The sequence below is a fragment of the Trachymyrmex septentrionalis genome, unplaced genomic scaffold (assembly GCF_001594115.1).
Source record: "Trachymyrmex septentrionalis isolate Tsep2-gDNA-1 unplaced genomic scaffold, Tsep1.0 scaffold190, whole genome shotgun sequence".
In the NCBI taxonomy this organism is placed as follows: domain Eukaryota; kingdom Metazoa; phylum Arthropoda; class Insecta; order Hymenoptera; family Formicidae; genus Trachymyrmex; species Trachymyrmex septentrionalis.
In genome coordinates this window covers 58,290-76,181 of record NW_017305072.1, presented here as the reverse complement: position 1 = coordinate 76,181, position 17,892 = coordinate 58,290, and the positions used below count along the sequence as shown (strand labels likewise).

At 41.0% G+C, this 17,892-nt stretch overlaps 1 protein-coding gene across 1 annotated transcript in view; it reads right to left on the bottom strand.

Annotated features, from left to right (window-relative positions):
* Nucleotides 1-8,348, bottom strand: part of LOC108747043 — a 35,611-nt gene extending 27,263 nt beyond the window's left edge. Inside the window, exons 1-2 of the mRNA XM_018484274.1 lie at nt 8,115-8,348; nt 7,957-8,040 (exon numbers count right to left, since the gene is read on the bottom strand). Of these exons, the coding sequence (XP_018339776.1) occupies nt 7,957-8,040; nt 8,115-8,348 (318 nt within the window). The remainder of the gene's footprint in view (nt 1-7,956; nt 8,041-8,114) is intronic.
* Nucleotides 8,349-17,892: the final 9,544 nt, after the last annotated feature.

The following is a 17,892-nucleotide window of genomic DNA, read 5'->3' as shown; positions in this document are numbered from 1 at the left end:
AGCGCTCGTACATATTTTACATAGAACACCGCCGCCGCATCCCAAAGATTCAAGCAGAGCAATCTGTTGAACAAACCGTTAAAAAATTCCTTCCACCTATTTCTGCGCTTTTAGTTAACGTTGCAATACAATGCGTTGAACACGTTGTATCCACATTTATAAATATTCCGCTCACAATTTACATAATTCTATTCGGAAGATCAAAATATGCAGATATATTTTAGTAGCGCACAGAGATATTCTTTATTCCTCCAACATAATTTCGATAGCTGTTTCTCCTTTTACAAAAAATATTTTACAGTGAAATGTGAAATGTCATTTCCGTATCTCAATGTGTATCGAGGGGCAAATTAATGTGCGAGTGTGAAAATTCGACAAAGTCGTTAATGCGTTAAAGTCGTAGTTAAACGCGAATTGTATGATGTCCTCGCGCAATTTTCAATTCTCGTTCGAGCGAATCGTCATTATTACGCTATGAATTCTGCTGCACGGATATCATAAATAACCCCGACGTAAACTATCGCGCAAAACGAATGCAGTAACTCTCATTATGTAAATACATATTCATTAATTCAAACGCGTATCCAATAACTCGTTATCGCATGCATTGTACGTCTGTAACATTTTCGCGACTTCCGATTCACCTTTACGAATTCATTCAAAAACTCACATTTTCCAAGCCGCGAACGGTTTATATTTTTCATCATTACGTATCACGGATACGTAAGTGCGACGAACAAAGCGTATCCTGCCTTAAACCGGTTACACCAGTCGCCCGTTAATTCGCATCGTTACGTTGCTGCCCGTTGCCGTCATCGTGTCCGACGAAAATTTTGCCCGGTACGACCCGGCAGGTACATTTTGCATGCACTCCGCATGGCAATTATATGACGCGGATGCACCGCGACGCTTTAGTATCCCCAGGCAGCGTCCAGCGGAAAAGGATCGTTCAATTTAGCCCCGGACCTTCATTCCCGCGAATGGACGAGGTCCAGAGAGCGCATATTCCCGCCGGCTAGAAGAGGGTAGAAAGGACCTTTCTATCTCGACCATCTCCAGTTCGAGAGTTTAACGTCCGCCCGTAAACTGGACGACGTGTCTAATTACCCCGACGCAGAGAAGCCACCCTTTCCAGAGGAATACGACGTACGCCGTTCTGATACCTGCCCGCTGAGCGCGCTCACAAGAGCTTTTTGAATGCGCACCTGCGAATAGAAATTTTATACCGTAACGTAATCGTGCCCAAGGGATAAAATTCTGTCCCGTCGTGACCAAATCGAGCAGCCAAGTCCAAACAAAGCGCAAAAATTATTCTGAAATTTCGAACTGTGTGCGTAAAGTCTAGAAAATTAAATACATTACTGTTGCTATCTCGGAATATTATAAACTAGAATTTCGACGCAACACATGCTTGTTAGTTGAATAATGGAACAATAGTATCATGATGTCAGTAAACTATAATTACATAAAAATAAAGATACAATATCTGGGTATGGGAGTGTGCTATTGTATCTGTTGTGTAATTTGAGATTGATGTTTTTCGCATAATCAAGCAAGGTACGAGATGAAGAGAGACGTTTCAATACAATTTAAATTGTAAGCGGTTATTATGAGAATGCTTTTAGAAAATAACAAATACTAATGGAGGGATTGTTTGCTTCGTCAGCCAATACGTGGATAGGCGGTACAAGCCACGGGGGAACAACAACAACAACAACAACAACGCGAGCAACAGCACTATGTACGAATGAGCGCGTGGGCTTGATTGGTGTTCGGTACAGGTTGGCAAGGAATACTGGCAGGAACCGGAATGGCAACTTGCTAATGAGGGTTATGTATCACTTTTCCGATAGGCGGGGTGGACGCAGATCGTCGCTACTGAATGGTTCGAACTGCAATCTGGAAATGCTGAATCGCCCCCGCGATCCAATGTACCGTGAATCGGAGGGGGAGAGGGGGGGGGACGGTAAATCACAATACAGCCATGACACAGAGGAGACACTTGTCAGGGCGACCGATCCGCAACGAAGATGGATCTCTAATCGAGAGCGCGGCTTCCGAACGTATTGCCGTTTCTTTTTTTTTGTTGTTGTTTTTTTTTTTAAGCGTGTATTTTTAAACTCGTGAATCATGTTAGAGGAAACGTGTGTATCGGTAAACGATAAACAATAGTAATGAGAAAGTTATGAAAGAAGATTGACAGGTTGGATCGGATGTATTATCAAAGAGTGATGACGCTGTTTGCCTTAAATGTCATTGTCCATCGTGTTGCGCACGTCTTCGTATGTAGCGCGGTAAATGGGTGTGTCTTCTCGCTAATTGTATGATCGACTTTGTAATTACCATAACAATTATCATAATTAGCGAAGCGGACGGACAGAGCACGGTTATCTAGGGCTCTCGCGATTATCCCGCTGGAATTCGGGCTTAGACTCGGCGCTTAAGCTTCCGCCATTAGTTTAATGGCCATTTAAATACCGGGCTTTAAATAATAGCACCTAGTAAGCGCAATAGGAGAAATGTAAACAATGGTTTGGTACGCTTTTGCAAAGTAACTGTAAATGCACTAACGCTTCCACAAGATTAAGTGCAATAAATTCTGTCATAAAAGAGAAGGCTGCGCTGTTCTCGTCTCAATGATAATTCGTGAATAATAATTCTTGATGTGGTTATACAGAAATATATCTGTATTTCTCGCCACGTTGGTTTACAGATACAGCAGAGTGAAAATATTGTACGTAACGTAAAACCGCGTGTGATGTAACGATAACAATTGAAGAATAACCAATAATTAATACGATAATAATACAAATTTTATCGCAGCTTTATTCTTTTCATTTATCACAATTTTGTAACCATTACGAGGCGCGCTCATGGAGACGCGCGTTTTTCATTATCATCACTTCTAATCATAATAGATTCCTCGTCCTGTTTCATATATAGTCTATTTTTAGCGCGACTATCCAAGTGTCAGCCTTTTTCCTCGGTCGGTGGAAACATTCATCTATTTCGACTTTCGATCGCACGAACGAGATACACACGCCACGAGAAGCGTTGACCAGTGTCACCCTCCTCTCGCTCGCGCACGAGGACGCTTCCACCCTGAAATTACCCGCACACAAAACCCCGCACACGCGCTTCTCCATCGCGTAATAGAATTTACGATGCCGGCACGTATACGTCGCATCGTACACTCGCGATGCATCAAAAACACCGACGAAGATGTAGTACGCGATAACACGAAGCGGCAATTACTCTTCACTTTCCGCGCGGCTTTCCCCCGCGCGCTTCACGCGCGTCGCCAACCCCCTTTCCTTCATCGCGCCCTCTCTGTCTATGTATTGTGTGTATGTGTGTGTGTGTGTGTGTGCGCGTGTGCGTGTGTATATAGCTGCGAATGCGTATGTGACTGCGTGCGTGCTCGACAGTCGATCGATCTAAACAGGCCGGGCGTAACAGACGGAAAATCCGGTGAAAAGCGCGCGGGCTTTCACAATAAGCGGCACACGCAAACGCGCGCACACGGACGCGCGGTGCAGACGTCATTGTTCCAGCAGAGCCTTTTGTCAGTGAACGAATTACTGTTGCTGTTTAGACCCCTCTCTCATTTGTCCCGTTTTCACCCCCGGGCCAGCCAGTCATCTCCGACGCGCTCTCTCCCTCGCCGTGCATCACCCGCGACTCTTGATTCTCTCCCTTTCGATCCTGAGTTGTGTGCCTCGTGTGGCACTTTGCTATTTTTATGTTGGCAATCGCGGCGAATCTTTTCAAGATAGTCTATTTTGACGTTAATAATAATATGAATTTGTAGGCCTAATTAATGCTTCCGCGTACCAGATTATTTCCAAAGATCTTAAACTGACTATGTCTTCGCCAAAATGACTCTGCGTTTTCTGATACATATGTTGAGATTGCTGTTTTATTGATTTTTTTCTTCCTCAAAAAGGCATCTTTATCTATTCACCTAATCCTCAAAACCTGACATAAAACTTGCAACGATTACTGACATTGTGTGTCGGTGAGATTCATTATATTGACCAAAAGATATCAATTAGTTTCAAGAAATTTAAAATGACGTAATTCTTATAAAGAAAAATAAAAATTGAAGCTTAATATTATATTTTAATAAGAGTAATTCAAATTTGCCGACGTAAAATATATAATTAAATCCAATATAAACCAGACTCATACTGCAAATCCAAGTGTAAAAAGTGATTTCAATATATGTATATTAGGTGTAGTAAAAAGTCATCGCGTATTTTTTAGAGACATCTATCAGTAAAAACCGCAATTACTTTCTTACCAACAATATAAATATATTATATCTTGATAGAGTAAAGTTTCAGCTTTAAAAATCTCTTTTTTAAATTATACGATACGACAATTTTTAATGGAGTTATGAGCAATTAAAGTCAAAATAATTCTTTTATTTAATCCGCGATAACTCAGTAATCAAAAGTCGTAGGAATATTTAAAAAAAACGATTTTGTAGGGAAAGTATCAAGCTTTCACGATAGGTAATCGAAAATTTTCTCAAATTCGTTTTGGACACGTTACAAATCCACAAAGTGAGAAGAAAATTTTTCGTCTTTTTCAGCTCGTAGTTTTTGGTATGTAAAAATTATCAAACTCATATAAACTTAAAAAATGTGATAAGCTTTTAAAAGTAGAGATTTCAAGCTTTAAAACCCTTTTTTTAAATTTGAATTTCATTCATTATTGACGAAGATATTGTATATACAACTTTGAGCTAAAAAATACGCGATGACTTTTTACTACACCTAATATGTATGTGTTATTCCGTGTTTTCCGTGTAAAAATGACCATACGTTTAAATGTGTAAATCCATATTTGCAGTACAGTGTGTTATATTTACACGGAAAACTAATCACACACACATATATCGAAGTCGCTTTTTTACACACTTGGATTTGGAGTGCAATGTCAGCTTCGAAAGGTTAAATGTCGATAAACTGGCGTGTTTGCAACACGCGCATGAATGAGTGCAATCCGTCTTATCGGGTTACGAGATTCTCGAGATATTTTCACAGAGCAGGGAAATTCGGTGGCCGCTCATTCGCACGCGCGTAGAATCGCGTAAATTCGCATAATAACGACGGGCTTGTTCGACGCGAGAACACTATATATATATATGGGGGAGTACAATTCCGCGCGTATCTATATGGTGATGGTGACAAAGACATGTCTCTCCCACGTCCTTCATTAGAAGTCCTACACGCGCGAGCTTTTATACGTCTCAAAATCCTTCCGTCCTCATATCGCGTGTTTTTCATGGCGGTTATGTCACGGCGATAATTTCCGCAGGCGGAGATAAGTTTTACGCTTCACACTTCCGTGCTCGCAAACGTGACAGTACGTCCCTTTTAGCTGCGCTTTTTTATACTCTCTGCATTTTAAATACGTATTAACGATGTAGAGAGGGAGTGGAAAGAAGGAAGTGGTAATCATAGAAATTCGTCACTTTCCCAAAATTTTCTCTCTCACTTTTTTTCTTTCTTATATTCATTTATAACTTTATTATAATCCAACGAATTCAATTGAATTTTTTTTTCCGAAATCTCATTTCAAATTATAAGTATTCTCTAAGAGGACCAACACTCTAAATTTCTTGCAGTGAAATCTTGTTAAATATTTCATTTTCTTTCAAGGGCGGTTATATTTTCACTCTCTTGGAGCGAGGATTTCATCTATACGAAATTCAGATTTTTTCTTGGTGAACACCATTTCTTGGTGAACACTTTTAGGGGAGGAATCTCGGACAGCAGTTCGATTTCTAATAAATGTTGGACACACACACAACATTTAAAGATTAACATTCTATTTACGCAGATCGTAACCTCGTGTACACGCTCTCGCGAGAGATGGAAGCCGAAAGGGCGGGAAGATAATTTGGCGTAGGTAGGTAACACATAACTCTGGCTGGTATCTACCTGTCAGATAAGGCACGCCTCGTCGTATTCGGGTCGACGGTGGACGCAGAATTCGCTCGGTTTGTGGAGATGGGATTCTGTATCTGCCTCTCTATCGTCGTCTTCGTTTCTGTGTCCTCGTTTCTCTTCTCTGTCTGCTCTGTTGCCTGTCTCAGCTCACTCTCGCAACCCCTACACGCTCATCGATATGTGGCTGGTCATGTCGTTGGCATACAAAACGACCCCCGCGTTATAAAATCGGCGCGCGTTAGATATGATTAATTCGCGCACGGAATTAACTCCTGTCGATAAGCATCGGAATTGAGCCCGGATTGCCTCGCCTGCCCGTTATGAAAAAATCGCGAGCCGTCATAAGCGAAAGCGTTTTCTTTTTGTCGGAAATGGCGTTTTTCCTCCATCTTCTTCTCCTCCGCACGTTGTGTGCGTGCGACACAAGTTTCGTGCGTGTATCAGGGAAAGGCCGCTGCTGCCACCGCTCTTTTTACCATCCCCCGATATACCACGTAATATTTTACAAATGTCGTTGGATGCACATGCGACCGGTTCGCGTCCGAGCCGCAGATCATAAAAATCGCAGATTGCGTCTGCATCGTTGTCTCCTTTTTTTTTTTCTTTTCTATCTCTGCAGTCGATGTTATTCCTTCCATTCTCCGCTCCAATTGCTCGTGCGGAGAAAATTCTACGCGTGTAAATTTCTTGGAGAGACTCGAGGGGGAGGTTGGGATGCGCTATTTTTTTTTTTATTTCGCAATAAATTTTATTCCAGGCGCAAACGTCACGCGATATCGAGGTTTCTGCAAATATTATCGCGCGCGCTCGTTGTAAGCGAGGAAATATTGATTGCAACGTGATGTGAACGTGAGTAAGCGAAAGGGTTGATTTCCGGTGAAAAATTACCGGCCTCATATGGCTACCGCCGCGTATTTCTCGCGTTGTAAAAAGCAGAGCAGAGCGGAGATATACGCGCGAAAATGTTACACGGTAAAATCGTTGTTGTCGGAGGTATAATATATATTCCATGCATTCATGTTGTTCATAATAACCGTGTGCGCGCTATCTATGCCCTATATCGATATCCGAATTGATTACTGACTGATAAATATGCAGAGCGTCGTTTCTTGGATTAATGTAATCTTCGTATGTGCGAACGGAAAAGTATTAAATCCTCATTCGATATTGTCAAACGCGAGATTTCGCGAGGTGGAAAATAATATTATGCGTTTGTTCGACGATTATAGTACGGCATCATAACGTACAGCATCCACTTCGATTAATAAGAATTGCATCGCGAATTTCACACAGGACGTTATCAAAATAATGGTAATTTATAATGGGATTTTGAAACCTCGTTCATAAGTATTACTGCAAAATAATTAAATTACAATTAGCGTGTTCATTTGACGACGAATATAATGGTTTTCATGTGGGGAGCGAGCGAGCGACAGAGAGAGAGAGAGAGAGAGAGAGAGAGAGAGAGAGAGAGAGAAACGTGAAGCTCCCCTTTAATTCATCTCCCCCACTTTCGCGTCTGTCATTTTCTCTATATTAGCTATCGGTGTTATCAACGCGTCGAGCGAGCCACGTGCAAAATTGCATTCGCGTGCTTAATCGAGGAATAACTAGATATAATTAATTTCAGTTCGTGGAGTTGAAATTCTTTTTGATTTTTATATGGCATGAAACAGTTAAAAATATACCTCACGTGTCGCCAAAAGTAGCCATTAAATTTGTTGTAATAGCCTATAATTTAAAATGTTTCATCGCTTTTAATACCTACAGTTTTGGTATTATTTTTTTTTTAGTATGATATATATTATTGCAACATATTTTTCCACTGATTTCAAATACATTCTATAAAAAGAGATATCGGTATATTTTATTAATAATAACAATTAATATTATAAAGCGTCGATTTTTTTCTCGATACAATAATATGACATTATTAATTTAACTATACGCTCTCTCTGGGCGTTATTTGAATCTATGGTTCTATGATAAGCGTTACAGTATTGTTCAAATCACCAGTTTTCTCGAACAATTCGTAATGAAAATCGAAGTATAATACTGCTTTTGATTTTTTTTCCATGCCCTACACGGAATATTCCATTTATTCGTAAAGACAAAACAAGCTGTGCTGTTTTGTTCGATGATACCGCGGATTACCTGAAGGGAAAATCGATAGAGATAATTCGGTGAGTACTGCTGCGAGTACTGATGATGTTGGCTTTGGTATTGATGGTGATGCCCGTAGTACGGTTGTTGTTGCTGTTGGTATGGATGTTGCTGGTGTTGCTGCTGTTGTTGTTGTTGCTGCTGCTGCTGCTGCTGCTGTGGGTGTTGATGATGATCATGGTGATGTTGATGATGATGGTACCAGCCATTATTGTATCCATCCATGTCATGTACCGGAGTCACGCTTTACCAGCTCGAATGCGTCCGCGATTCGACGCAAAAAAAGAAACGGCACATACACAGACGGCAAACATATCAATCATCTATTGGTAGGGCGCGACCGTTCGTGCCTGGGGAGCGTTATCGGACGGCATCCGTGGCATTTCTGCGCGGAATCCGCGGGATCTTTCGGTATTATAGCAATAAAGCACGCGAGTGACTCTAATGGCGACCGGGTGGGCGTAGATTCGCGAAATAGATCGGATCTTTCGACTGTTGGACGTTGTTCCGGAAAATATTAGGTGTCATTAATCATCCCGGTGTCTTAGGCAGCGAATCGTGACGGTCAATTCGTTCGAACTTTAACGGAAGTGAAATCTCATTAACGATTGTCGAATCTTGAAACTTTACTTCGATTGGCGGCGCGTACAAAAATTTCAGATCCCGGAATCGGGATCGCAGAATCGTACGGTGATGATACTTTGCACTTCCGGCGCAAACTAGATTCGCAATTGCACTCTAGCTGATGACGACAGGCCAACTAACTCGCGAGATGAGAATTCACGAAATCGCGACAAGCTGCTGGTGGTCTTCCTCCCCACTCCTTCATCTTCAACGTGGCATTTTATTATTCCTTCTTTACGTGCCCTCGTGTCCAGTCCTCGTTACTTCTCACTCGAACCGGTCGGTCCCGCGAGTTTTTGTTCTCGCAGGGGGTCGTTGGGAAAAGCCAGGGCGCATCAGGAAGAAAAGGGGTTACCGACACGCTCTCTCGACGAGGTCCGGGAATTCCTTTCGCGCCCGAAAAACCTGCTGGTACTTCCTTTTCCTGATGTATATATGGCGCGGCTCATCCTCCCCGCTCGCGGAATTATGCATGCCGAATTGAATCCTTGAGGAATGGGAGACGTAGCCTCGGGGGATGAATTGGGGTTGCCGGTAACTTTTAAATCGCCGGGGCAACGACCAGCCGCGGCTCCCAAGAATTTTATGAAGACTGTATGAATATATGCGGAAACAGAATCAAGTGTTCCTAAATAAGATTTCGAAACTACCAAATAACTTTCATAATGTTAATTTTGAAAGGAACGAAAATATGTTTATCTAACTGTAACTTTGAATAGTATTTTAACTTGAAAATACTCTGTTGGTGGAAAGAATATATAGAAAATCGATCGAGGTCTTTTCTGCGACGTCGGATAAAATATTTTCAATAGAAATCATGAATAGGACAATTTCCGAAATGTTAAGTTTCTGGAAGATGGAAGAGTACATCACGCGTAAAAGGAAAGAAAAACGCAGAATGAGTTCTATAACCAAAACCGGAACACAATGAGAAAGAAAAATCGACATTGTTATTTGTCTTTCTAGACGACAGATCTACTGAACGTTACGCATGCAACAATGTCTCCTGCTATTGACGTTTTTAGTTTCTTTCCGTCCTACCCTACGTTCTCTCTGGTTCATGTGTAAACAGGTTATTCGAGGATAGTAATCGGGGTCTGATGTCTCATGGGAGTCGCTATTGGAAAGAGTTGAAAGGAGGGTAATACAGGGGCGTATTCCGGACTAGTAGATCTCTTAGTCAAGCTCAAAGAGATAAATCCAATAACACCTAAAAATATTTGCAATCAAGAAAACAAGCGGACTTACCGAATTCTAAAAAAAAAAACAAAACAAAAAGATGCAATGTCAGGGAAAAGTGTAATCGATCATTGATTTAGTTACAATATTATTTTCGAAAAGAAAAGTTTATTACATAATGTTAATATATTAAATATCTGCGTGTATAATGAATAATTATTATATTTAAAGCAAAACAGATAACAAGTAATCACATTATTGATTATATTAAAATGTGCCCATGCTAAAAGATAATATGATGTGATATAAAATATATATACATATAACATATATGATTCATGAAGAAATTACATCAGTAATTTATTCAACAAATAATCCAACATAAGAAACGTTAATTGATCGTCGCAAATAGTTGCGAACTTTTTAGATGATGTTACTAATTAGCTAAAAACTGGCTAAAACTTTGAACAGCATTTTGGACCTTGTATTAATTAATGCTATGCGGTGACCACCATTGGAGATTTACTCGCGAATAAATAGCTCTACCAAAAAAACATCCCTACGCGTGCATAAAAATATCCACACGTTACGAGCTAATAAAAAAACATCCCCATCGAAAAATGTGGTAATCGAACGATATTCAAGAAGCTGACGTCAGCGTTCTCGACCTAGTTTCTTTCGATCGGCTGATTTCCGTGCAGCGCGGAAGACGTGAGAGACGTATCGGGAAAACGCGATTGCGAGTAACAGGGGTAGCAGTTGTATGGGCCTCGCTGCTCGAGGGGATGGAAGCCACGTATGTGCGAACGCTCAAGATGGAACGAAAAATTCAGAGCTCTCTCGCTAGAGGAAAATCGCGAACGAGCGAGGGAACGGCCGAGCGAATGAACGTACGAGCGTCAGACTCGGAGAAATTGAAAATCGTCAAGTACGACACGCTCTCTCACGCTTCCCCATCGCCTCTTATCCTGAAGAGTATATTCGCCGTGGCAAAAAAACAGCTAAAATGGACGAAGCGCAATGGAACGAACTGCGCGATGATCATTGCGTGCGCGCGTGTATTTTATGTGTGAAAAACTGTCACAACGAAATGCGCGAAATATATACGAGAAGAACGAGTTTTTGTTAGTTATTTAAAAATTTAGATGCAGATCTGAAAATAATTTTTTGTTCGACTATCAAAATAATTGTGTAAGTCGTCCAAACTGGTTGCTATGTTGAAACTTAATAAAATGTCGAAACTTTTTGCAGCACTGCTCATCATGCCTGAGATTCCTTCTTTTCGAGTTTCTGTAATGTCACAATGAAGATAACAGTAGGCTCAAAATATTATTTAAACTAGTATTTTATACATGATATAGATTCACAAAGAGTAACTTTCTTGTTTTCTTCTGACTGCACAATTAAGTTACATACAAATTGCAACACAGTTTAGATTTTTTATTTTAATTGTCATTCCTAATTGCCTAGAATTTGAGAAAGCAAAAAATATAATCAAAAGATATAAAAGTGTTAATGGAAGATGTAATTATAAGCCAGCGACAGTACAATTATTCTCAAGTTGCATCCTTTAACCCAGAGAGAGGCTTGCTTCGATTTAAAGAAGTTTCGGTTAAAGAAAAAAATTTCTTTGATTTAAACATAATTTTTTTAAATCAAATAAAATTTGTTTTGATTTAAAACAATTATGTTCCAATCCAAGAAATTTTTTTCTTTAACCGAAATTTCTCTCTTTAAATCGAAGCAACCTTCTCTCAACCTTTTCTCCGGGTGAACGATTAATTTTCTTTTTTCGAAATATGAATACATTGTAATCGATGGAGAGGCTGTAGTCGTGAATGAAATTGCTGTTATGTCTATTTTTATCTGACGCCATAGGCCAATTAAACGTTCCGTACGCTCACCGAATAATGTCATTCGCCGTCACGTAAACGGAGAAATGCCCCGGCCACCTGCAATCGTAATTTCTCGGCGCTCTTTGTGCGACGTGACGTCATTAGCCGTCGCGGGTCATTGCGGCCTTTCCTTCTCTCTCCCTCGTCCTCTCGCACACATTTACTTTTTTTACTTTTTTTTTTTCCCTTATAAACGCCACCACCATTAGGTTGGCGAACAATTTTCCTCACTTTTCCGTCAGCTAATTAAGGCCGCGTAGACGCCTCCTGTTTGCTGCGGTTTCGATCTCGCGTGGGCTTTCACGAACGCCGCACAAGTCAATTTCTCCCCGCCGCCGAGACTCTTCGCTCAATCGCGGACGCTAAGTTAACGGAGACGGAAGTTAACGATACGCAAACTATCAGGACAGCTCTCTGGATCGAAGGGTGACTGTTATTGGCAACCCGCCAGAAGAAATCGCAAATATCAGATCAAACTGGATATTGACGTATCTTATTTCGATCAAAGAGAAAATAAAATCTTGTATTAATATCGAAAGATGTATCAAAACCGCAAATTTATTTTTGATACGATCATTTAATATGAAATCGCCTGCTTTTAAATATATATCTACGAATTTCTAATTCTCTGTACGCTCCACAAATGTACTCGGATATTCCATTCCGAGAATATATTAATGTCATTTTGCAGGACGTATTAGAATTTTTTTTGTATTACAATATGAGTACTTATTATTTCATTTGTTCCATTAAATGTCTTTTTCATCTGCAATTTCACTCTGAATGTCTAACATTGAGTAATTGTACAATCGTGACTGCTTTAACGTTTTCAATGCTCGTTGCAGCTGCGATTGACATTAAATCAACGCCTTTCAGAGTGCAAATTCATATCGTTGTTACGACGTCAAACGTTGCGATAGACCGTGCATTTCTCTGTTCTTGCTGGCGGTCTTAATAAAATTTTCATCGCAAATTAACGAGACTTGCCAAGTTCGCGGTCGATCGCGACGTCGAAAAGGGACGTTTTTTTTTTTTTTTTTAAAAAGGGTGAATAATTGTATTTAACGTGTGACGAGGGCAACACGGTTTGTGGTGCCCATGATTTGAACGAAATTGAAAAATCGCTCGGGCGTTCGGTGAGGAAATGAGCCCGCCTTTGTCACGCCAAACGTGACGTGTTAAAAACTACCAAAATTAAATCGACCAAACGCGAACTCGCAGCGCGACCTTAATATACGCGTAATCCAAGGGCGTTGTTCCGCTTCGCGACACGCGCCGATAACGTGTAGGAAGTGGCCGTGTAGATTAAAAGGCCTTTTATCGCGAGCGCAGCATGATGTTACGTACACGTATAATACGCGTGTACGTGTGCGTGCGCGTCTATGTGAATTCGGCATGGAGATAATTACGTGCGTGAGTTTGTAACGAGTCCATAAAGCGTCGAGCCGTAGAATTGGTCGAACTTATTGATCGGGAGTGCGCGCGCCCGCTTTTTATCCCTCTCTCCCCTCAGCCCTCTCGTCCGGCTCGTTCGTTGTTAATTCCACTTTGAATAAATATGAATTCGCGCGGGGGCTCGCGCCCGGGTATTCCCCCTTTTTATTTCCGCGCCGTCTCCTCGCACGCGCAAGAGAACGCAATTAACCACTGACAATTCCGCGAGATCACTCCCGTTATGTAAAGAGAACTCGTCTCGCGCATGCAATCCGCATAATCGGGATATCGAGTAGCTTCGAGAAGGTGACAGGTGACACTGGTTTTGTATTGCTAATTTATCTTCGCGCTTGCGTGATTTTTTTAATTCAATTTCTTTTCCCCGTACAATTTTTATGAAAATTACTGAGAGAGAGAGAGAGAGAGAGAGAGAGATATGCAAATGCGCATCGTTTGCGCGTTTCAGTAAATCGAATGTCACAGAATTGTTTGCATAAATAATTATGTCTACTTGTTAATGTAAATATTGAAGTAACCGATTAATATGAACGGACATCCCTTTATTTTCAACGCATTTCTATCTTCATCCATCTGGCGCATTGTTTTAATAAACACGCGGATCGCACGGGTTCCAAATAAAATGCAATTGTGCCGGCATTTCCGCGTGTTGATCTGTTTACTGAAAAAATTAAGAGAGTAAATTTGGTTGAAGTTACAAAGCGTACTGTCGGTATCGAGTAGTTGTTTTAGACAGTACACATGAAAGGCTTGTGTACTTCCTGATGGGGGAAACGGGAACGTTTAAGAAAAAAAAAAAAAATCATTTTCATGTCTCACACAAATTGCAAGTTATTATCACTAATGAATAAAATTCGAAAGAAAGGAAGAGAGAAAGAGAGACCTAAGAGCTTGCCAAAAATTTATGGAGATAGTATACTCTCGCGAGGTACTTTGAAAGTCTTTGAAAGCGCACCTGAAAGCTTTCCCTAGCTTGCTGTAAATGTCTTCTCTAGTCTAACCCACTAATTAGCATCTCAGTACGCTACTACTCTTCAGTCATGGGCAATGGTAGCTTTGGCGCTACTTTGCAATTATAATGATTGTCGGAGCGTATTATATCTTAAGGCATCGCCATGAAAGAGGGTATTAGAATTGTGTATTTCATAGTGTAACGCGCTTTTATGCCAGACTTCTCGATAAGCTTCGAATGAATCGTTCAAGTTAATTTCCACGACTTATGCCTGTGCTATTAGTGACGTAAAGCTGTAACGAACAGAAAATAGTAGACGTCGCGAAATACTTATTGCGACCCGTTACTAAAGTTATGATCTTTTTTTATGTATGTTTATAAACGAATTTTTTTACACATTAATAATCTAACAAATAAAACTGTATTTTGTTCTTTTTAAAATTTAACTTACTGTTAATTGTATGGAAAAGAAAATTTGATTAGCCCAAGTCTTCTAAGCTTGAAGCATTCGTGCAATCGATTCGAGACAATAAATTGAAAAGCAAACTAGGAAAAAAAATGATATAAGTTTATGATAAGTCTCTGAATTTTAAATATCTGGATTGTAATAATTGTTCCAATTTTCAATATTTGTTATTCGCAAACCGAATTATTATATTTCTTCTATATAATTGTTACAAGTTATTTTTTTGTTTTACATTTGCAATAAATTTGCGAGAGACACATCATATTCTCCATCGAGGAACAACCGAGGCATGCTCTATGTTTTTTCATTTCTTCAAAGACCCTTTTCACCACCTCCCGACTTCCCTCATCGCGCGCTCGTGTCACTGAAAGCAACCTGCCAATTAATTCCTACCTCCCCCACCCGTTATACGCACTTTGAACAACTGGAGACACGGTAGGTAACTGCAATTGGATACTAGTATTCACTTTCAAGAGTATTCTCGCCGAGCTTTGTAGCCACCCTCACGTTCCACTCTCCGTTTATGCATCAAGTCCTATCCTCTCGGCTCCCCTTATCTGTCCCAGACCTTTCTCCTTCTCGTTCTCTGTCTCGTTCTCAGTATAATGTAACAACAGGAAATGGATACGTTGTTTCGATTCGCGACGAATGACGATAACTCAAGACCCCGAAACGATTCAATTCCTGCTAAAGTTTGTAATTCAGATGCCTAATTAGTGAAAACCAATAAGCCGCTTATATCGAGAGGAGGGAAAATACATGCATAAAGTATCGTGGAAAATGGTTGCGATAATGTCCAATGCGCCTGTGCAGCGAGCCAAATGGGTACGAATCAAATTATTGACGTGTGCAAGTCTGATGAATTATTATCGTTGCATGACTGTACATTCTGAGCGACAGGAAATTTTCTTTGATAGTTATATCACTTTGAAAGCGATAGAATGACAAAAAGTCGTAGATATTAAATATTTCGTCAGAGTCAGCTCTTGCTTTTTCATAATTTTAACTATAATTGAAAGGTACAACACAATAGAAGAATTTTTTAGTAATAAAATTTAACAAAAAAATTTAATAGAAAATTTAATAGAAATTTAGCTCAAATACAATATTAATTCTTTAAATTAAACAATAGATTAAATCATTGTTGTATGGAAACCTTTCAGGTGAACGCCAGAAAAATCAGAACTTTATTAATGCGCTTTTCGTTATTACTCTCTCTCTCTTAAAACTTAAAAGATAATTAATATTCTTTCACCATAATTTTATATATGATATTGTTTCCATTCTATGCAAATTACCTTGATATTCTGATTACAGACTATTGTATTTTTCTCTTAGGAGGAGGTATATACATTTTCTATTGTACGCTTCCTTCGCGTTCGTGATAAGCGACGATGAAATTTCACAAAGATCCGGACATCGATCCTCTCTCGAGTGCCGACGTAAAAGCGCGTAGCAACATCGTCGGAGCGGACCGGCGGAATAAAGTTTATATACCGTGCCGCGGGATTATAGCGCCGATAGAAGTAGGATTCTTGCGATAACTCGGTTCGTCGCGTATCGCGAGCAAACACGGCGGTGAATTGAACGGAGGCGCGCCAAGTATTTTCCAATTACATCTTCCATTAACGATCCTGCCGCGTGTACGCGGCGTCCGCTGGGGGAGGGTCGATCGAAGAATTCTGCACACCGTGGAAAATTCACCCGGTACCGTATATACATTATTAATTAATTTAGATAGGAATGTCTCGTGCGCGCCGTTGTAATATCGCCACTTCGAACTCGGAAGCAATATTGTATGGTGCAGGAGACTTAAAAAGAAAATATCGTAGGAACGACGACAACGGTGGTGCATCCATGATGGGAAAACTAATTTAACGAAAATGTGAAGATCGGCTATCTTGAATCATGATGTCGGCAGAAGTTCAGAATAAATAAACGAAAAAATTTATCGTGCCGTTAACAGATGTTAACTAATGAAGCTGTCGTATAATAAATTGAGTCAAAAATTGTAGATAGATATAAATCATTAAAAAAGACATAAAGATATGATGTGCATAAATTTTGATGCGATTCCATCCGAATCTGTTAAGAGAAATAATTCATTCCTGTCTGACAAGATGCGCGTGTGTCATCTAAAGCCAAGATGAACACAGCAACGGTTTTTCTCGACCCGGAGACAGGAAAAGAAACGAGGTCGCCGCAGCGTTGGACGCATTAGCATTTTTGGTATGGTTTAAAATTTAAATCCCCGTGTCGGCGAATCGCGGAAGGAACAACGGAAGGACGCGAGTCAGGAAGCGCCGCCGCCCGTGTCCCTTTAAAAAGCCCTTACGCAATGTTTCACGACCCCGACTACCGTGGCCATAGCCACACACGCGCGTACGACCAAACAGACAAGACGTACGTCGTACGAGGAAGCCACGAGGAAGAGAGGCGAGTGCGGCGAGGAAAGAAAATCGAAAGAATAGGAAGAAGGAAAGAAAAGAGGCGACGCGCGAAAAAGGCGCGAAACGTGGCCAACAGGCAGCTGTTCGTCCCGATTGACCGGGTTTGCACACATAAAACCCAACAATAAAATTTGGAACACGGGAAGGAGGCCGCACGTGCCTCTGATTTTTCAAGGCCATCGAGAAGATGTTCCAACGTACGAAAAGACACAAGGAAGATCGCGACGCGACGGCGATTGGTCCGAAAAGTGAAAATCGTCGAATCGCTCGATCCCCATTGGCGAACGTGACAGTCGTGGGGGGTCAAGAGATGCGCCGGAATACACGTTGGGGGTCCCCCTCGTAGATTCGCTGGGGGTCTCTTTAGAGGCGGAAGGGTCGCTGGAAATTCTTTCGTGTAACGGGGTGGACGTGACACCGGTCGAGCGGGTTCAACGGTGGGAAGATACGTTGTGGAAAGCGCGTCTAGCCCGTCCCATGATTGCACCCCTAAGGATTTTCGGGACCTGCTTCTCTACCACATCCCCTCTCCCGTTTTTCCCGCTTCGCCTTTACGAAAGGGGGTGAGGAGGGAAGGAGGAGGGAATTATATATACCGACCCCTGCGAAGCGACCGGACGGAAGACGCCGTTGATGATGGGTTATTTAAACGGGGCATTGAATTTTTACTTCCGCCGTGAACGTCACTTTCCCTCCCTCTCTTGTCCTTTCTGCCAAGAAAGAACGAAGCAGCGCACCTTGTCTCGGACCT